At 33.6% G+C, this 23,288-nt stretch overlaps 2 protein-coding genes across 2 annotated transcripts in view; both read right to left on the bottom strand.

The window, feature by feature from the left end:
- Positions 1 to 8,391: 8,391 nt before the first annotated feature.
- LOC123670856 lies at positions 8,392 to 9,393 on the bottom strand. Its single transcript, XM_045604435.1, has one exon. It carries the CDS (start codon positions 9,391 to 9,393, stop codon positions 8,392 to 8,394), a length of 1,002 nt encoding a protein of 333 aa, XP_045460391.1.
- Positions 9,394 to 22,043: 12,650 nt separating this feature from the next.
- The window catches only part of LOC123676965 (nuclear pore membrane glycoprotein 210), a 252,898-nt gene continuing 251,653 nt past the window's right edge, over positions 22,044 to 23,288 (bottom strand). The window contains exon 17 of the mRNA XM_045613319.1: positions 22,044 to 22,426. Within this exon, the coding sequence (XP_045469275.1) occupies positions 22,248 to 22,426 (179 nt within the window). The 3' untranslated portion in view covers positions 22,044 to 22,247. The remainder of the gene's footprint in view (positions 22,427 to 23,288) is intronic.

Below are 23,288 nucleotides of genomic sequence, written 5' to 3'. Positions count from 1 at the left end.
TCCATCCAATAGATTATTTTAAACCTTTTCTAAATCAAATATAACAGTCTTTCTTCGAATGATCAATATTGCATCTTAAACTGGCTTTTGAATACTTAACGGATGATTTAATGGCTCCACAAATATTTTCTTTCACTTTTGTGCTTCAAATTTCGAATTGATCCTAAACAAACAAAAGCAACAAAAATATCGCTGGATGGAATCTTCGTTCTGATAATAACTCGATTTCCAGGAGAGTTCCTTTACGTAGGTAGGTACACCATTAATCATGAAAATCTCAAATTACTCAGAAATTACAGTATTCATTTGTAAATACTTTCATTATCTCTCCTAACAGAATTTAAAACAAGGGTCTAATATGAAAAACCAGTTATGGTTGACATTTGTTCACCATTTTCGACGCAATATTTAAAGGATGATTTATTTCAAATACAAAATATGCACGACATTTTCACATTCTTCGACTTCTAACCAGAGCAGCACATCAGTCGACTGATGCACACATATTCGACTGATGTGCTGCTCTGGTTAGAAGTCGAAGAATGTGAAAATGTTGTGCATATTTTGTATTTGAAATAAATCATCCTTTAAATAAAGCGTCGAAAATGGTGAACAAAATTCAACACATCAGCAGCACTCAGTCGAATATGTGCATCAGTCGACTGATGTGCTGCTCTGGTTAGAAGTCGAAGAATGTGAAAATGTCGTCCATATTTTGTATTTGAAATAAATTATCCTTTAAATAATGCATCGAAAATGGTGAACAAATGTCAACCATAACTGGTTTTATATTCACCAAAAAAAAAAGGGTTTCGAGCACTAAGCACCGAATTTGAAAAAAAAATCGCGAATATTAAGCACTTTCTAAAAGCAATTCGATATTTCGAGCAATAAGCACTTTAGTAGGATATGTTGAAAGTGAAGTTTTTTAATCGGAATAAATATTGTTCCTATAAACATATGTGAGATTATGGACGAGTTAGAGAAGAAATGATTCAGAATAGTAAATTTTTGCGATAAAAAAATGAAGTAATTATTTTCCGAAGTTGACAATATAAACAGGATTACCAAAATAAAAAAGAATGGGCAAAATGAAGATAAAAGAGAACAAGTTTGAATCCTTAAAATATGGATTTTGAACTTTTAACACTCCAATTTTTATTTGTAGAAAAATGTTTGACGATATACAGAGTGGCCACTTTTTTAAGGGGATTGTATTGGTAACTTCAAAACCAAAAGAATTAGAAGGTCGGTCGAATGGAGAAAAAATTGCATACATAGAAGCATTGTCAAGCAGTTCAAACAAATCGAGATTATCATGGCCAGTTATTGAGATATCATAAGAAAAGTAAATTATGTCATTTTGAAATTTCTTTTTTTCCCACCTTAATTCAAATATCGAAAAAATTTCACAATAATTTTTTATTCGACAGTAAATTATCCTCAATTTTTCATTTTTCAATTTGGTATCCAACGTTTCGGTCTCTCTTGACCACCCTCAACCCCCTTTTTTTTCAATACGGACCTGCATATTTCATGACACTTTTCGAAATAACTTTTAACGCTGAATTCAACGATAATAAATCATTCAAAGTTGACTTTCAGGTGATTTTGACACTTATCCAAATTTACTGGTGTGTATGTATGAAAAAACAAGTATATCAATATATTAATGTTCTGACCCAAATTCAACTGAACCCAGAAAAAAAAATCGAGAATTGTGGTTAGTGAATGGACTTTATCAAAAACTGCTGTTAATTAAATAGTCAAGATACGCGAATACAATGATTTTAAATTTGAATCCAAGCCTTGCAAAAATTATATCGTAGTGATCTCAAAATTATTCGATTCTATAATTTGTTTCAATGGAACAACTGACAAATCCATCAATAGTGATTCCTGGCGAGAAGATTGAGAATGTATTGGAAGGTAATCAAGGAGACGAAACAAGCAAATGTATAAGTATGGGTTCCAGAAACGTAAAGTGCATTTTACAAAATGGTGTACATTTCGAACACTTACTTCATTCATTTTCATTTACTTTCGAATAATCATTTGATTTTTTTTCATTAGATGATACTTTCGTTTAATTATTATGAATTGAAATATGTAAATAATTATTATTTATTATTATTATTACATTTAGTTCAAGATGAGTAAGTTGATTCTCTTATCGAAATGTATTGCTTGTTGTTAATTAAACTAAAGGTACCTAAATGTAATTACAGATCCGACCCAACGAAAATTGGATAAGGGTCAAAATCACCTGAAAATCAACTTTGAAGGTTGTATGATATATCGTTGAATTCAGCGTTAAAAGTTATTTCGAAAAGTGTCATAAAATATGCAGGTCCGTATTGAAAAAAAATGAGGTTGACGGTGGCCCAGAGAGTACAAAATTTTGGATACGAAATCTGATTACTTCAAATTGAGGATAATTTACTGTCGAATAAAAAATTCCTGTAACATTTTTTGATAATATTTGAAATAAAGTGGGAAAAAAAGAAAAATCAAAATGACAGATTTTACTTTTCTTATGATATCTCAATAACCGGCCCTGATAATCTCGATTTGTTCGAACTGCTTGATAATGCTTCTATGCATGCAACTTTTTCTCCCTTTGACCGACCTTCTAACTCTTATGGTTTAAAAGTTACCAATACAATCCCACAAAAAAGTGGCCACTCTGTATAAAAGAAAGTAAAAATTGAATCGTCACAATAATGAATGATACTAGTTAACCAACATATAGATTGAATATTGAATAGCAGGAATCTGCATGGAAGAAACAAATGTGATGAATTATTATTTCATATTGAACTCTTATGACTATTTATTTTTAAACTGTCGTTGAGCTTTATAATTTCTATTCCCAGATATTGTATAATAGCTTGGGAGGTTGCCACAGGAATGACTTTGGTCCCGAAGAGAAGACGCAAAATAATATTTTCAGGATTATTTTGAAGAAAAAGCGTCTCCACCCGACCAACTTACTATACAAGGAAGCTTATATTTTCACTATTAGAAAGATTTTGTTATACAGGTCGATACTCTGGACTAGAAAAAATTTTGTTGTAGACGGTTGTTTTCCCGGTGCAACAAGAAAAGCAAATCTTTTGGTGGTTCCCCTTTGTAGAACCAATTTCTCTCAGAGGAACATTTTTTATTATGGCCTAAAATTCTATAGACTCCTGCCTAGAAATATTTTAAATGAAAAAAGTTTGTCGTCTTTCAAAGCGCAGTCGGAGAAGTACATTTCAATATGTGCGGAAGTTTTTTTGAAGTATTTTCATACTTAGTTGTATTTTATTTTTCTTTTTTTCTCTGAATAGGACGATATAATTGGTCTCGGTCTCTCGGTTTCTATTGCTTTCAATTCAATCGAAATATTGACTTCATATTGCATTTCAAAAGTCGTAATGAATATTATGTGGATCACCCAACCAGAACTATACAAATTCAAACAAAATATCTTGATAAAATTATCTAATATTTCTTTGATCACAAAACCGACAAGGTTGGCATAATCATAACTGAGCTTCAGATAGATATGCATTTGCATAACTGCATATTCCAATGCATACTCAAATTGAAGTTCATATTTCAATCATTTTCAATTTTAAATGCAAATTTTCAAAATTTGTTCTCAAACAAGAACAAATCTAATAGAACTGTACTTCGAAAATATTTTTGGCAAATCCCAAACAGCTTTTATGACCTACCCAACCAGCATAGAATGGAGTATTTGGAGAAAATATTTATCCCAAATAATGACATAAAAAACATCTGGTAAGAAAGAGACCATGGGCGTCGCCAAGGGGGGGCCACTGCCCCCTCCTAGAGACTCGACTCTTTTTTCAAAACCTTAAAAAAATGAATAGGAAATAACTGCACCTCATATTTAGAAAGTACTGATATTTCACTGAGTTTTGAATCGAGACTTATGATAACACAGATTGATGTTTGAGAAATCTATTACTCATTCGGAAATTTTTAAGTCAGAAAATATTGAAAGGAGAAATGATAGTGGCCGAAGTGGTTAGCTGGGATCAAAAACAGAATGAATGAATGAATGGAAAATAAACAGAAGTTGAAAGGTTTATAGATTATGATCTGACAGCAAAGGAAAGACAAGTTCAAAAACAGATTCTTGAGAGAAGAAGAGTAGGAAAAAGTAAGGGGAAAAGAGTGCGAGTTGGGTATAAGAAGATATCAATAGAAGGAAAGCTATTTGTTTGGGATGACAACGAACAAGGAGTGAAAGAGAAAGGAGAAACGAGCACATATAGGGGGTCATTCATCAAAAAATCAGTGGAGGTAGAAGAGGAAGGATAAACGATCATAGCGAAGACAAGGCGTGGGAAGGAATCCGAGTTTGGAAAAATACATAGGACAAAACAACGAAAACGAGGTATGAATGTGGGAGAAACAGAACAGGAGATGAACCAACGGAAAAAGCATTCAAGATAGGAAAGAAAAAGAACAGGTGAGTGTGGAGGATTGGGACATGGAATGTGAGGGGCAGACTTGAAGTTATGTGATATTTTCAGTTTTGATTATAATTATATTTTCAATGAGTTTTTCAATCAAGTACCCACTCACAATATCTATTTCACTCACACATTCTTATTTTTTCAGATGATTTCAGTTCTGAGACAAATTCTAAGAATATTTATTTCATTCAACTAGTTGTAACTAAGAATTAGATTATTCCAGTTATCGATATAACATTTATATCAATGATTTTATTTTGATTTATTCTTCTTAGTTTCGATATTCCTATGAATTCCACAAAAAAGTTCAATATTTCCTCATAACACTATACCAATCTATTGTATTCTTCCTTAACACTCCTAATTGATTGAATTCAAACCGTTCTTTTGATGATTGTCCATCATTTCCAACATCGTTTCGATTGTGAAGCATGGTTCTTATTCGGTTCATTTATATATTTTTTCCATTGTTTATATATGTCACTGACAAAACAATATAAATAAAGTTATATCATTGGTAGTCATAAATCATTAAACTTGATTCTATACTCATCATGGCTGCGCCCGACAGAATCGATTTTGAACGAAAATTACTCATCAATTATTCGAATTCAATTGCTTGATAAATTTTTTTTTTTCCAAAATCCGAAGATCAAAGTCTTTTGAGAAGAATGATCGCATGCAGCTCTCCTGTAACAAGCAGCAAAAACATGCTGCACTACACAATAACTCAAGTTCTATACAGGGTGATTCCAAATCAGACTTGAACCGTGGAGAATAAGTTGGTATGACTCATTTGCGGTCGTTCGAGTCATATTTATTGATAACCCTAAATCCACAGTTTCCGTGTAATTTGAGTTCTTTTGATTCTTGAAAGATTTTCTACCTTAGTTCATTTTTCGTCTTTATTTTCCACGTTGATCCCAATTCGATAATTATTTCGCTTTGAAGTTATCTGAATAGTATATGTTTGGCATGCAACTTTTGATTTGTCAGAAATATTTTCGAATCTGGCCAATTTACTTCTTTTTTTCTCAAGATGAAGTTCCGCATTCACTTGTTTCGTGAAATCAGAGGCAGGAAAATTATGAAGAATTTTCGGAAACAGATATTTTTGAACGAATTGCTTCTTTATCGAAGGATACATATCGTCGGCTAAGACTAATAAGAGAGTTTATTCATGGAAATACATTCAATAGAGTTTATTGAATGTATTTTCATGAATAAACTCTCTTTTTATTATTATTATAACACTGTACTGTACGGTTTTTTTGGTCTCCTGTAAAATTGTTCATTATGGACATAGCAGATTTACAATCTTAGCCGACGATATGACAGAACTTGTTTCGTGCCCAGTGAGAAGTACTGCTCCATCAACTTCGGATTTTTACGTTTGGGACAGATTTGAAAAAATGGTAGATGAAAGAACCTCTTACGTTCACGTATATGTTTCATTTGAGTTAATAAGAAAATTTGTACAACTCATAAAATTTTTCATGTAACTCTGTTCCCTTGAGCAGAATTTCAAGTTCTCTAAAAGAAAGCATTTATCACAACGACTACCTATGGAAAAATACTATTAGTATTTATAAGTTCTTCAAGTATGACTGCTAGGTTCATAATCGAAAGGATCACTATTCAATTCTCATGACGTCGATTTAATGTACCGGGTTTGTATAAGCTTCAAATCGTATGGTTTTTAGATGTATATTTCAGAAAAATGGAATATCCGATTTACGAGCTCTATAAGAACAAATAAAAAATGATTTCTATCGACGTCGGTCCTATATACCGGGTTTGTATAAGCAGTGCGGAGTGTGAGGTTTGAGTTTATATACAATCTACAGCGTTGTTATATATAAATATATATATATATATATATAATAAAAAATTATTGATCGCAATATATATATATATATATATATATATATATATATATATATATATATATATATATATATATATATATATATATATATATATATATATATATATAGTCAATAGTATTTCCTTTATTTGGAAGTGTCAGGTTTTTAATGAACTTGTTTATTTCATATAAAACAGGCTCAATTTTAATTATTTTTATATTGTAAACTATTAGATGAATATCATTTTTACTGAAGAAGGAGAGTCTCTCCGAAACGTATGATTATATATTTTTTTATATGAAATAAACAAGTTCATTAAAAACCTGACACTTCCAAATAAAGGAAATACTATTGACTATTGAAAAGCAGGTTATTACCATGATCAAAATATATATATATATATATATATATATATACAGGGTGGCCACTTTTTCAATGGGATTGTATTGGTAACTTTTAAACCATAAGAGTTAGAAGGTCGGTCAAATTGAGAAAAAGTTGCATGCATAGAAGCATTATCAAGCAAATCAAACAAATCGAGATTATCAGGGCCGGTTTTCGAGATATCATAAGAAAAGTAAATTATGTCATTTTGATTTTTCTTTTTTTCCCACTTCATTTCAAATATCATCAAAAAATGTTACAGGAATTTTTTATTCGACAGTAAATTATCCTCAATTTGACGTAATCATATTTCGTATCCAACGTTTCGTACTCTCTGGGCCACCCTCAACCTCATTTTTTTCAATACGAACCTGCATATTTTATGACATTTTTCGAAATAACTTTCAACGCTGAATTCAACGATATATCATACAATGTCATTCAAAGTAAATTTTCAGGTGATTTTGACCCTTTTCCAATTTTCTTTGGGTCGGATCTGTATTACCTTCATTTAGTTTAATTAACAACATGCAATATGCAATAAATTTCGATAAGAAAATCAACTTACCCATCTTGAACTAAATGGAACATATTAGAATCAAAGCAAGAAACCAGTATACTGGTTTCTTGGTTCTTCTTTTATAATAATCATTTAAATATTTCAATTCATAATAATTAAACGAAAGTATCATTTGATGAAAGAAAAATCAAATGATTATTCGAATGTAAATGAAAATTAATGAAGTAAGTGTTCGAAATGTCCACCATTTTGTAAATTGCACTTTACGGTTCTGGAACCCATACTTCTTATACAGTTGCTTGTTTGGTCTACTTGAATACCTTCCAAAACATTCTCCATTTTCTCGCGAGGTATCACTATTGTTGTATTTGTCATTTGAATCGTTGAAACAAATTACAGAATCGAACTTTATTTTGAGATCATTACGATATAATTTTTGCAAGGCTTGGTATTCAAATTTAAAATCATTGTATTCGCGTCTCTTGACTATTTTATTAACAGCAGTTTTCGAAAAAATTCATTCACTGGCCACAGTTCTCGATTTTTTTCTGGGTTCAATTGAATTTGGGTCAGAACATTGATATCGTTAATAGACTTGTTTTTTCTTACATACTCACCATTAAATTTGGATAAGGGTCAAAATCACCTAAAATCAACTTTGAATGACATTGTATGATATATCGTTGAATCCAGCGTTAAAAGTTATTTCGAAAAATGTCATAAAATATGCAGGTCCGTATTGAAAAACATGAGGTTGAGGATGGCCCAGAGAGTACGAAACGTTGGATACGAAATCTGATTACGTCAAATTGAAGATAATTTACTGTCGAATAAAAAATTCCTGTAACATTTTTTGATAATATTTGAAATAAAGTCGGAAAAAAAGAAAAATTAAAATGACATAATTTACTTTTCTTATGATATCTCGAAAACCGGCCCTGATAATCTCGATTTGTTTGATTTGCTTGATAATGCTTCTATGCATGCAACTTTTTCTCAATTTGACCGACCTTCTAACTCTTATGGTTTAAAAGTTACCAATACAATCCCATTGAAAAAGTGGCCACCCTGTATATATATATATATATATATATATATATATATATATATATATATATATATTTCACTATATATATTCTTTCACTAGCTCAATAGGGATATTTGTGTATAGAGATACTACATCAAGTGAATATAATTTATCATTTTTGTTTATTTTTAATTTATTTAATTGTTCTTTTAGCTCTATTGAGTTTTTTATGTAGTATTCATTGTTACCGGTTGTACGTGTTAGTATTTCCGCTAGGTATTTTGATAGATGGTATAAAGGTGATTGGACACAAGACACTATTGGACGTAAAGGATTTCCTTCTTTGTGGATTTTAGGTAATCCGTATATTTTTGGTGTTTTGCTGTTGTGTATGATCAAAGTTTTGTAATCAATTTCTGATATGAATCCTTTCTCTTTCCAATTCTTTATTATTTTGTTGTTTTCTTTTTCTAATGTTAGCGTCATGTCTCGTTTAGTTTTTATGTATGTAGTATTATCTTTCAACAAAATGCTCATTTTTTCTTCGTATTCCGTGTTTGTCATGATTACTGTCTTGTTTCCTTTGTCTGCTCTTGTAATTAGTAATTCGTTGTGTTCTTTGAAAAATTTTTTTGTTTTGGTAAAGTTAGTCAAATGTTTGTTGTGTCTCTGTTTTTGTCCCTTTATGTTTTTTATATGTGAACTTAGTGTTTGTGATACTTTCATTCGTATGTCATTCTGTTCGTCTGTTGGTAATTTTGTGATTCCTCCTTCAATATGTGCCAATATTTGGTGTGTTGGGACTTTTCCGATGTTATTGTCTTCTATGGCAAATTTTGCTCCCAATTTGAGAGTATCAATTACATATGGGGGGAGTGTTGCTTGTGTGATGTTCTCTATTGTATCGTCTGTCAAATATTTTGTGTCCATTTGTATGTTTGTTCTCCTAGTCAGTGTTTCTAGTTTTTTGTTGTAGGTTTTTGTACATTCTGTTATTATGTATGTCTGTCTTCTATGTATTTGATTCGTGAGTTCCTGTATTGTTTCTTCTGTTTCACTGTTCTGAATGTTCTTGATAAGATTGTTCATTTCTTTACCCATTGTATTAAATACGACAAATACGAGGCACAATAATTGGATACATTGACAGAGCCCTAAAACTTACATCACCGGAATTGAGACCAAAAATTATAAAAGAATTGAAAGACCGACTTATTAAGAACAACTACCCTACAAAGATGACTACACCACTAATAAACCAAAGAATACATAGACTGTACAACACGATAATAACTGAGGAAAAAAAAGAACAAAAAACACGAATACCAATTCCCTACACAAAAAACTTATCACATAAAATAACGAAGATATTAAAACCCCACAACATCGAATTAGTCCATAAACCTCAAAATCAAATAAAGGAGATTTTCACTAAATTAAAAACTTCAACACCCAAATCTAAGAAGTCTAATTCAGTTTACAGTATTCCGTGCAAAAACTGTGACAAGCAATACATTGGACAAACATCACAGAGATTACACGACAGACTCAACGCTCATAAATACACAAAAAACGCAACAACGGCACTGAACAAACATAAAAAGACAAAAAAACACGAATTCGACTATGACGAGACAAAAATACTAACAATAGAGCCAAAACGAAAACAGAGAGAAATATGGGAGATGATACACATACAATCAAACTTGGAAAAAACAGTAAATGATAGACAAGACGTAAAACAACTCAGTCAATTTTATGTACCACTCCTTAAAAAACCGACACAACAAAAAGAAGAAGACAAGACCAAAAACGTGACACATACCAAAGAAGACTGACTTTGACATTCACGTTCCAATATTGTGAAATGACGAGAAATTGAAGGTGGGATACATTTATTTTAATTAACTCATTTTGTGAAGTAAACTATTGTGTATACTATTTTAAATGTTTGTGTTTTTTTACAGGCTCAATTTTAATTAATATTTCATATTGTAAACTATCAGATGAGTTATTTTTACTGAAGAAGGAGAGTGTTCTCCGAAACGTATAATTATATTTTTTTATATGAACTAAACGACTTCATTAAAAACCTGACACTTCCAAATAAAGAAAATACTATTGATATATATATATATATATATATATATATATATATATATATATATATATATATATATGTATATATATATATATATATATATTTTTTTTTTAAATTCACACTTATTAGTGGGTTTCGTAGAGTTATCCGGACGCCAAGGCATCAAGGATAACCCTCTTTTTGATCAATGGGGGTATACGACCTTCCGTAAGATATTCACGGTTCCCAAAATCACAGCCTTCTGCATCCATGTGATCGTGTTCTTAGGCAGATTCAGCTCCTTGAGATGTTGAGTGCTCTTAGGGTGAACGAGATCATTCACAGTTATGACCAGGGGCTTAATTATTACGCTTTTAAGCTTCCACATACATATCTTTCATCTGATGTGCTAGTGCCTCATATTTCCTTATCTTTTCTGCGTAGGTCTTCGCCAAGTTGTTGTCTTGGGGAACCGCGAAGTCTATTATGGTGGCGGTTTTGTTCAATTTGTCCCACACCACCATATCTGGACGGTTATGCTCAACCCCTCTATCCGTTATGAGCGTTAGGTCCCAGTAAACTTTGGAATGTTGGTTTTTCAGTACAGTTTTTGGAGTGTACACGTGGTGTGGTGTAAAGTGCTGGATGAGGTCTTTCTGAAGACACAACAGCTGGTGTACAACCTTCCCCATATTGTTATGGCGAGCCAGATATTTCGTATTCGCTATGGTTGAGCATCCTGATGATAAATGTTGCACCGACTTCTCCGCAACATTGCACAGTCTACATTTAGTGCTTTCCACCTGCTGTTGTAGAATATATTTCAGATATGTTCTAGTCGGGACAACCTGATCTTGTATGGCCAGGAATGTTCCTTCTGTCTGCGGAAAGAGGTAGCCTTGCATCAGGTATGTATTCGAGCTCGCCACGTCAACCTCTGGTTGGTGTAGGCTGGCATGGAATCTTCCGTGTAGAGCTTTTGATTTTCAGCTTTCTCTCAGTTTTTCAGATGGATCTTCGTGTGCGTCTAGATCTTGGTTCCCTCCAGCAGTCGCACAGGAGCGTCGGTGAGCTGCAACCCATCGATGAACAGGTAAGTTGCTATTCTCGAAGAATGTTGTTATTTGTTTTTGTTCTTTTTTGCAGGTAAGTTGCTCAGGCCGCGTCCTCCTTCTTTACGGGGTAAGTAAAGTCGTTCTATGGCAGAATTAGGATGCAGCATACCATGTTTAGTCAAGGAAGTTCTTATTTTCCTGTCTAGTCCTTCTAAGTCCGTCTTAGACCAGGTTAGCACTCCAGCAGTGTACAATAAAGTTGGGATGGCCCAGGTATTAATGGCCACTATTTTGTTCTTCGCTGAGAGTTGGGTATTCAGTATTTTGCGCACCCTCCTGATAAGTTCTAATTCCGCAGTTTTTTTGTTTTCCTGATGGTTTATTTCAAATGACTGTTGAATTCCTAGGTATTTGTATCTCTCCTCTATTTTCATGCTCTGCATCACCTTACCCTCAGAAACCTTGATGTCATCTGTTTCTATAAATTTCCCTCTTTTCACTTCCACAAGCGCGCACTTTTCCAGACCAAACTTCATCCCGATATCCTCACTGAACCTCCTAACCAATTCGAGTTCCCCTTCCAACTGTTTCTTTCCTCCAGCGAACAGCTTCAGATCGTCCATGTAGAATAGGTGTGTAAGTTTGATCAGTTCGTCGATCTTGTAGCCATATTCAGATCTGTTAAGCATGCTGCTAAGTGGATTCAGAGCTAGACAGAACAACAGCGGACTCAGGCTATCTCCTTGAAATATACCGTTCTGTATTTTTACTTCTTCTGTGTTGTATTTTGTTGTTCCCGTGTGAACGGTTATCTTTGTGCGCCAAGTTTTCATTAGGCTTTTAATCAGCCCGATCACCTGTTTGTCCACTTTATAGATCTCCAATACCTCCAGCAACCAGGAGTGCGGTACCGAATCGTACGCTTTCTGGTAATCGATCCAGGCCATCGATACATTCTTTAGTTTCTTTTTCGCCTGTTTTGTCAGTAAATTATCGATTATCAGAAGTTCTTTGGCTCCTCTTCCTTTGTCCTTACACCTATTCTGTTCCCAGGCCATTATATGGTTGTTTTTCAGGTGGATCTTGATTTTGTGGCCTATAGTTGAAGTAATCAGTTTATAAATCGATGGTAGACAGGTTATTGGTCTATAGTTGCTGGGTTGGGTTAGGTCTCCTCTTTTGGGTGTCATGAGTGTGGTGCCCTGCGTAAAATATTCTGGGATGGTGCGAGGATCCTCTATAGCTTCTCTTATGAGGCGGGCTAGTGTTTTTTGAGTGTTTGTGAATGACTTCCACCAATAATTGTGGATGCTATCAATGCCCGGTGTTGACCAGTTTTTTGTTCTCTTTATCGTCGTTCTAACATCTTCTTCTGTTACAACTATAGCAGTCATTCCTCGCAGGTTCTTGTTTTCCTCTTTCTCTCGCTCTATCCATGTTGCTGCTTTGTTGTGCTCGTTTTTCTTCGACCAGATATTTGACCAATATTTCCTCATTTCAACCGGAGCTGGGGTCTCTGCTCTGTTTTTGTCCTTCTCTTCGTCTATATTCCTAAAGAACTGCCTTTGATTGTATGTGAAAAGATTGTTTTCTCTGTATCGTTGTGTTCTTTTGTGATATCTCCTCATCCTATTTCCCAATGCCGCGATTTTTTGTTTTAGATTCTCTGCGTGTGTTCTCAAACTTTCCTTATACTGCGTTAATTTGTTTTTCAATTTCAATTTTTTGGTGTATGTTTGCAGCTTCTTTTCAACTTTCTTGCTGGGATTTGGATTATTCAGAAATGTATGCAGGACGCCTATCTCTTTTCTCAGATTCGATATCTTCTTTTCTAATCTCTCCTCCCAAGGTGGTTTTTGTTGTTTATGGTTTTCTTGTGTTGGGGTCTCTTTTCTAGTCTTTAATATGGTGTTAGTAATTAGGGCAGCGCAATATACTATGTGACATAGATCTGCGAAGTTAGTAGAGTTATCGAACACTGATTTCATTGCCTTGTTGATGGCTTGGATGGTTTCTTTCGTGTCTATGTTCTGAGTGAGTTTGGAAATCTTGGGCCTAGCTTCCATGTTTACTCCATTCCAATTTTGGCTGATTTGCTGGAAGAGTGTTGTTATCTCTTTGTGGGTCTCGTCCAGCTCGTGTTGTGTTGTGTGCGGTTCTTCAATGTTTTGTTCATTTTCTACATCTTGTTGTGGTGTTATGCTCCTTCTATGCAGACTTCTTCTTATTGTTTCAAGCAGTTGTATTTGTTGACCTTCTTGTGAAATTAGCTTTCAGCATGTCAATTTCATCCGGAGCGAGGAGCTTCCGCGTTTTGATGTTTTTAATTTGTGCAATCAGGTGTTTTCCGGCAAATTGTTTGTCTGGGTATCTTTCAGACCAGAGTTCCTCCAGTTTAGCCGCATATTTTCTTCTGTTAGTTTCCCCTTCTGTCGCTTCGAAGTATGCATTGATAAGACTGGTGTTCATATCCCTAGTCCAATGCTGCCTCTTTCTCCTTTGGCCAACAGCGGGACTGCCAGGAAGTGACATGTCCAAGCTATTAACCAACCTTGTCCTATTTGAGCTGCTAGGCCTTGTGGTACCAGTTCGTAGGGAAGCGCCACTTGCCTCACTTTCCACTAATAGAGACTGTATCGATCTTCCCCCTGGCGCAATCCCTACACCGGAGGCAGTATCCGAGGCTTCGTTATTTATATCGAAAGCAAAATGATTGTCACAGCGAAGGGGCTGCTGACCCTCTTCGCTGGGCAACTCGGGTACGCGGGGTCGTCAATCCCCGAAGGCTCGAGGCCCCCCTGCGTATAATATATATAATATATATATATATATATATATATATATATATATAAATATATATATATATATATATATATATATATATATATATATATATATATATATAGTATAGTTATATCTTAAATCTGGAAAGATACTATTTATTAATTCATCTTTGGTAGCCATCATGTTGCAAAAGTTCTCTGGAAATTTAATAAATTGGGTATCTTCATACAGTTGAATTTTACCGTTGCCAATGTCTAACAATTGTTCAGAGAATCCTGACGCTAATGGATCATTTTGTAGTTGAACGCGCATATTGATAGTAAGGCTCAATTTACTGACACTCCGCCATAGATAAGATTCCTTCAAACATGCGTTTACTTCGTCTGCATATGTCGCACGTGGAATTACTGGCAATGTTTGCCTGAAATCACCAGACAGTAGCAGTAGAGCACCACCGAAAAGCCTAGTATTATCTTTGATATCCTTCAGGGACCTGTCGAGAGCTTCAAGCGAATGCTTGTGTGTGGGCCATTGTACATTCATGCGCGCAAGTATCAGTGAGATGAGAAAGGTTTTACCAGTGCCACCTGGTGCATTCAAAAAAAAGAATCCACCTTGTTGTGCTGCAACTGATACGTTAATTTGATCATATACATTTCGTTGTTCAGCTGTAAGCAATTTTTCATTATTAGCAACAAAAGTAGCCAACGAAGTCTCATCAAACTGGTGTTCACGTTGAACATCACTGTTGATGATATCTACTGCTGGGCGGTTCGGCGCCGGCATGCCAAAATGGATGAGTGGCATGTTTGAAATAAGAATACAAATATCCTCAATCATAATTAAAGCCTCATTGTATATTTCTGCGGAGAATTGAATATCAGGATTTTGATTAGTAATTCTAATCCGATGCAAAATATCTTCACTCATTGAGTCTTTATATATTTGTTCCAGAGAGCAGATGCTTCAGACGGAAAACACGTTGTTAATATTATTGAAAATAATTGACGAATTTGTTGTGGAGATGAGCTCAGTGCTGCATCTGCAAGTGTGAAATCCCAATGGTTATCATCCTCCAATAAATGTAACTCACGACACGCATCGAAGAAAGTGTCGTATAAAATACCATTGACTTTTCGTAAATATTGGAAGGATGTCGGTCCAAGAACATTAACCAATAACAAACGCAAAAAAAAACATTCGCGTTGCTTAGGATGAACTACACAAATAAACTTGAAGGTTATGTTGGTTGTTAATAAACGCACGTGTAAATTAAAAAAGATAATTTATAAAAAATATACTCACTTCGATTCCGCACTAAATTTACAAAATGTATAAGTTATTTATATACACTTCAGAACTCTTCGAAAACTAATGACATTAAATATTTTAATTAGCAACTTCACTTGAATAACACAATTATAACACAAAATAACGAAATACTTTTTCAAATTGATCGTAGCACTATCTGTCGGGACAAACTAAAATTAAAATAGAATAATATTGAATGCGATGATAGCGCCATCCGTCGAATCTGATGTAAAACATTGCAAAATCAAAAACTCCTTACAAATAAAAATTAATTAAAAAAACATCTGAATTCACAAAATTATTTATACACACTTCAAAACTCTTTAAAAAATAATTACATTTAATATTTTAATCAGCACATGAATCGAATAACAAAATATTTTTCAAATTAATCGTAGCACCATCTGTCGGGACAAACTAAAATTGAAATAGAATAATATTGAATGCGATGATAGCGCCGTCCGCCGGATCTAATGTAAAACATTCCAAAATCAACAACTCCTTATAAATAAGAAATTAATTGAAAAAACATTTTCCAGTAGACCAAACTGTAAATCTAAACCATTCTCGAATCTCCACGAACACACACAAAAAATTTCATCAAAATTGGTCCAGTCGTTTAGGAGGAGTTCAGTCACATACACACGCATACAAGAAATATATATATATATATATATATATATATATATATATATATATATATATATATATATATATATATATATAGGAGGAGTTCAGTCACATACACACGCATACAAGAAATATATATATATATATATTGTCTCCTGATAACAGTCGTACTATAAATATCGTGAATCTATTAAGGGAATTCGACTGATAAGAAGGATTTCAGTTTTACTCTTTATTCATACCAAGCTTTCGGAACTGGTTAGTTCCTTCCTCAGGGTTACTACAATTTTAACAATTAAAATTAAAATTACATATACAAAAAGAACTATCCCAAATCTTTAAAAACAGTCACTTACAGAATTTGAGGTTGTCTCCTTAATAAGTTAAAATTCATCAATTAACGCAAATTTTTAAGTAAATTAGTCTCAAATACTCTATCAGTTGGATTAATCTTTCTTTGTCAATTGGATGTGAAGTATAAACAGTGTGTCTAACCTAACTTAATTATTTTCTTTGGTACATATCACAGAATCGCATCGCGTCAACTTTGGTTTACTTTTTCTTCTTATTTTTATTCGTCTAGTGGTCCATCATAGAATCGTTCCCGGTTTGGATATGTTAACAGGAACGTGTAAACATTGCTTAATCTTTGTACGTCAGTTTTTTTATTTATTGGATTTTCTTGATTTCTTATGTTGATCATTTCTTGTATCAGTCTTTTATTATATTTACCTTCCGTACATAATACTTCTGTATTTTCAAAATCAATTTTATGATCCTTTTTCATTGAGTGTACAGCTAAAGCACATCGTGGGTTCATTGTCCGGATATCACTCTTATGTAACGTTAATCGACTCTTTAACCATTGAGATGTTTGTCCCACATAGGTGCCTTCACATTCGGAACATTTAATTTTATACACTACATTAGATTTCAGTGGGTTTGGTGTTGTATCTTTCAATTTACTGTATAACATCTTGATAGTTTTCGTGTTGTATGTACTTATTTTTACTTTTTCATCTTTAAAACAATTTTTAATTTTGCTGGTTAGATTTCCTATGTTGGGAAGGCTGCCATATTTTATTACAGGATCATCTTGAACTATATTTTCAATTTGTTCAGGTTTTCGTCGAGATTCTGTTATGGAGACTCTGTCAGTTTCATACATTAGTTTGTCGAGCATTTGTTTTGGATAGGAATTTTGCCGGAAGATCTCATGTAATTTCTTTATGTTCGCATCCACCATATCTGGATGGCAGATTCTTTGTATCCTGTTTTTCATTTCTTTGATACAATTTATTTTCATGTTTATCGGATGTTCTGATTTGAAATGTATGAATTTGTTTGAATTTGTTTCTTTTTGATACCAGTCCAGTTTAATTATGTTATTTATTCTGCAAACCTTTGTATCCAGGAATGGAACAGAATTATTTTCATCTTCTCTTTCACTTGTAAATTGGATGTTCAAGTCAAAACTGTTAAATACCTGAATTATCTCCTCTAAGCCTGTTTTTGGTATTGCAAGTATCAAATCATCTACAAATTTTTTTATGAAAAACACCTTGAAGGACAACTTTGGAATGGAAATGTCCAAAACATAATCCATAACATAAAGGGACAGTACCGGGCTAAGTTTGGAACCCATAGCACAGCCAAATGTCTGTACATAAAATTTCCCTTCAAACATGAAATAGTTGTTATCGAGTATGAACTCAACGATCTCCATAAAAGCTTGGTATGAATAAAGAGTAAAACTGAAATCCTTCTTATCAGTCGAATTCCCTTAATAGATTCACGATATATATATATATATATATATATATATATATATATATATATATATATATATATATATATATATATATATATATATATATATATATATATATATATATATATATATATATATATATATATATATATATATATATATATATTTCTTGTATGCGTGTGTATGTGACTGAACTCCTCCTAAACGACTGGACCAATTTTGATGAAATTTTTTGTGTGTGTTCGGTTCAAAACAAGATATATATATATATATATATATATATATATATATATATATCTTGTTTTGAACCGATATATATATATATATATATATATATATATATATATATATATATATATATATATATATATATATATATATATATATATATATAATATAAATATATGATATATCGGTTCAAAACATGCGACGACGTTGTACGATGCCTAGAATCCATTGTTTGCGATCTTCCTATTGTCCTGCTTGTAAGTTTCGATCTCTCATTGCTTTTCGTATTCCCTCCATCCAGTTCTTTCTTGGTCTCCCTCTTCGTCTTCTCATGGTTGGTATCCACTCCATTGTTATTTTTGGCAGTCGTGATTGTCCCATTCGTTGAACATGTCCATACCAGATCAGCTGTTTTCTCTCTACCTATATCATCCATGATTGTGCCTTCTACTCCCATTTGATTACGTACTGGTTTCTTATTTTTTGCATTCTAGATATTCTAGCCGATCTCCTCAACGCATCCATCTCTGCTACCTCTATCCTTCTCTTATTTCTTTCTGCCAGTCTCCATGTCTCAGATCCATATTGTTGGAGAAACAAACCTAGATTTTCATAATACGCATTAAATCATATGGTATCAGGAATCTAGTTTGTTATCCCCCCCTCATCAAAAAGACAATTCGTCAGTCATAAAAGACAATCGCTATAGTATACATGTATCGCCGCTTATATTTTTCTGCTTTCGTTTTCGCTTCTGCTTTACTATTGTAATTTCGCTGAAACTAGTGCAAGTGCTGTGCTGCTGTGCACAATAGGAATTCAACTCTGAGTTACTATCAAATTTATTGATAGTCTGTCATCCAGTGAAATATACTCCGCTCTTTTGTTGCTTGTCAAGTTCACCCAACATAAGTATTTTGCTCAGGAATATGAAGGCAAAAAGTTTTCGGTTCCTCTTCGAAAATTGCACGCATTCATTGATTCTGAGAGTGTTTTACGAGTGGGAGGACGAATCAAGCACGCTCATCTGCCACATGACGCGAAGTTTCCGATGCTCCTGCCGCGTCAGAGCCGCTTAACTTTTTTGATCGTAGATCATTACCATAAAATCTATTTGCATGCTGGGTGCCGCACCACCCAATACTTAATCTCTCAAAAATTCTGGATTCTAGCTAGCAAACGCGCCATCAATTCAGCAATTTCAAAATGCGTTCGTTGCTGGAAAATTGCTCCTAAACCTTATCAACCCCCTATGGCTTCACTACCTGAAAATCGAGTTACGCAAGCTAAACCATTTCTTAATTCTGCAGTTGATTTCGGAGGTCCTTATTACATAACTTTGACCCGTCATCGTGGTGTCAAAGCTTGCAAAGCTTATATATATGTTTTTGTATGCCTTGTTACAAAAGCTGTGCATTTAGAGCTGGCTAGCGATCTATCGTCGGAGACGTTTCTTTCTGCTTTGCAGCGTTTCATTGCAAGGAGAGGAAGAATTCAGACAATTTTTTGTGACAACGCCACTAACTTCGTCGGAGCAAGTAAACAATTAAAGCTGATGCAAACTGCAGCTCAACAAGAATTTATCAATTTTAAGTTTTCACCACCCTCTGGTCCCCATTTCAACGGACTAGCAGAGGCAGGTATCAAATCCGTGAAACTCCATTTAACGAAAGTAATTAGCGATCAAGTGCTTTCGTACGAAGAATTCAACACCATTTTGACGTTGGTCGAATCCAGTTTGAATTCGCGTCCGCTGACACCGCTGTCCTCAGACATTGAAAGTGTTGATATTTTGACGCCCGGACACTTTCTCATGATGGAACCGCCATCTGCAGTTCCCACTCCAGAGTTTTCTGAAATACCTCTAAACCGTTTATCGAGATGGCAACTTCTACAACGCATTCATCAAGATTTTTTGCGTCGTTGGCGTCAAGAGTATTTACATACGCTTCAACAGCGTTCCAAGTGGCTAAACCCACTTTCACCCCCTAAAATTGGCACAATGGTCTTAATAAAAGACGATAATTTTCCACCAGGCAAATGGAATTTAGGAAGAATCCTTGATTTGCACCCTGGTGACGATAAAGTTGCTCGCGTCGCCACCATTAAAACCTCTACAGGTTTACTAAAGCGCCCGCTTGTAAAACTTTGCCCACTTCCCAGTGAGCCATCTTAGGAATAATTGCATCAAATATGTTATTTTTTTTTGCTAAATTTCTTATTTTGTATGAAGTGATTTTCTCTCTTTGCGCATCTGCGATCAACGATCAAATTTTTTGTTTTTTTGTTTTCTCTAACTCAAATTTAACTAATTTTTTTTTTATTAAGTAGTTTCAAAATTCATTCTTTATTTTCCCGGGGCAGGATGTTGGAGAAACAAACCTAGATTTTCATAATACGCATTAAATCATATGGTATCAGGAATCTAGTTCGTTATCCCCTCCTCATCAAAAAGACAATTCGTCAGTCATAAAAGACAATCGCTATAGTATACATGTATCGCCGCTTATATTTTTCTGCTTTCGTTTTCGCTTCTGCTTTACTATTGTAATTTCGCTGAAACTAGTGCAAGTGCTGTGCTGCTGTGCACAATAGGAATTCAACTCTGAGTTACTATAGACTTGAGGAAGAATCAAATCACCCTCTATCACCCTTGAATATTTGGAACTACACCATCCAGGTAAGACTTCTGATACCATTGCTTTTTAAATACAGTCCACTTTATCTCTCAGCTTAAGAGCTATCGTTTTCGCCAACACATACGTTAATTGGCTTTTGATCATTGTATTGTAGATTTTGAACTTTCGTGATCTGGTTATATTTTTACTCCATTTAAACTATACAATACTATGACCAAAAATATTAAGATAGTATAGTATATCCAAAGTCACTTGGAGGAAGCTAAATATTTCAATTATACAAGGCTTGTCCTTCTCCAATTTACAAGAAATTCCTTTGGGGCCAGTGAATTTATTGCCTTACAATACTTTCAAATAAACCCCGGTATTTAGCGGATGACGGTATCCACTTCAAAGGAAAATCTATAACCAAGCATTTTTATGGACTAGTTCAAGTGACTTTGGATATACTATACCAAAATCAGTGATGCTTGACGTCTACCTACTATTGCTTGGTATTTAAATATAATGTGATAAAATATTAGTTTGAGTATAAATTTTAAATGAATCATGTGTGAGTTTATATTCATAAGTTTTTTGATATTCAATATTCAAAAGCAACTTTTGAGTAAATGAAATCCACCACAAATAAAAATTCAATTTATTTAGTGAAACATTTATCAGGTATATGGACATTCATCTATTTACTTTTTCTGTCTACTTGCTTCCACCTTCTTCCACTGATCAATGAAATAACTGATTAAAATAATATTTCAATTGAATAGTAAGTTATTTTGAGTCGTAAATGATGAACTAACTGCTTTTGTGAGTATATATTAAACAGGAAATATGTTCCTAAACTTTTGCGAATCGGTGCCCTGATACGGAACTCAAAACAAAACCGGAGTGCAATGTAGCCAACTGATTTTGATAATTTGAATAGTTTCTTGATTTGACTTCGAGCGCGTTTTGGCAGGTCTAGAAGTTGGTTTTATTGATTTCCTGATTTTCTCCACTGCACTTGTTGAACCTTTTTCTTCGTTCTGTCGTTAGGAGGTTCAACCTGGTTTTTGATATAATAGATCTACTTTCAGCTTATATTATCTTCTTATATAATCTTAGCTTATCTATGGTAAGAAGCGAACATACCTACCTACAGTGTTTTCTGCTAATATTGTAATATAAATATAAGCAACATTTCGTGAGACCATGATTTGCATTATCGACAAAACAGGTATAATCGCATCTAACATTCCAAATTACAGTAAAACACATTTAGTTTTTCAAAATATATTATTGCAAATACATTTCATAAGAAAAAGTCAGATAAACAAATCCATATTGTTTTCACATATATTTTGTGTTGAATAAACAATAATTTGATTGATTTATTTGGTCAAATACGACAAAATGCATATTCTTATATACGCTGAATTAGAAAATTATCAGATCGATCCTTGAAACTAAAATATCGATTTTCACAGAAATCTACGGTTTCTTCTAATTTCGGGACTAGTATTGTAGAAGGTACTCACATCTCCATAGACAGGTTCATTTCGGCCTGCACATGGTGTACAAGGACAATTTGGAGGATGAGCTGAATTAGTGTTGATTGAATAGTTGCCGATCGCTGCACAACTTGGACTAGCAGTTCTTCCTAAGAATTGAAAGTAATTAGTTCATCAATTGATCTGAAAGGACTACATAATAAGGTAATTTTGTTTAAAGTACACAAAACATATCCAGCATTTTACTCTGAGAATTATTTTTTCTTTCTCAAAGTGGAGAAATTGCAGTTGCAGTTGAAAATAATCGAATACTTAAAGGAATCCAATAGATGACGCCATCGTCGGTTCTCTATTATATATTTGAAAGTAATTTAATTCCTAGTTTATATACCTCATTATATTTTCTTCCTCTGATGAGGTTTTCTAATGTTAATATCATAATTTGTATTAATTTGTATAATTATAGATAAGTTTTCTTCATTGGTTATATTCGTGAATTCTATGCGTAACTTTCTATGGTTAAATTTAACCTTCCGAGAGCATGAGGAATTTTCTAACCCTCTTTCTCTGTTCTTGTGTCAGATGTAAAAACAACATAACCAACCCAAGGTAATGTTTGTAACAGTGTAAAAATAAACCGCTAATTCAGTGCTAAAAAGATTTCCATGGTCCTAGCAAAGTTTTAAGAAGTCTCCAGAAGAATACTATCTTCGTGTGAAAGAAGAAGCCAATCTTTGGAAATCAAGAAAGAGCCCAAGGAATCCATCTGTTAAATATCTTTTTTATCCTGCCAATACTATTTGAGTCAACAAAGTTAATTTACTTATATATATTTTTTTTTGCATTTCACACTTTCTTGGTTATATAGGATCAACCGGGTGGGAGCACCAAGGTAAATCCTGTCGTCACCTTCATATATATATATATGGACCTCGTAGAGTTGAAATTTCACAGGGATCTCATGATAACATTTTCGAAGTATATATAATTATATATATATACTCGCTCTGC

The sequence above is a fragment of the Harmonia axyridis genome, chromosome 1 (assembly GCF_914767665.1).
Source record: "Harmonia axyridis chromosome 1, icHarAxyr1.1, whole genome shotgun sequence".
Classification (NCBI taxonomy): Eukaryota; Metazoa; Arthropoda; class Insecta; order Coleoptera; family Coccinellidae; genus Harmonia; species Harmonia axyridis.
Note: the sequence above shows the minus strand (reverse complement) of the source record. Positions and strands in the feature narration are given on the sequence as shown.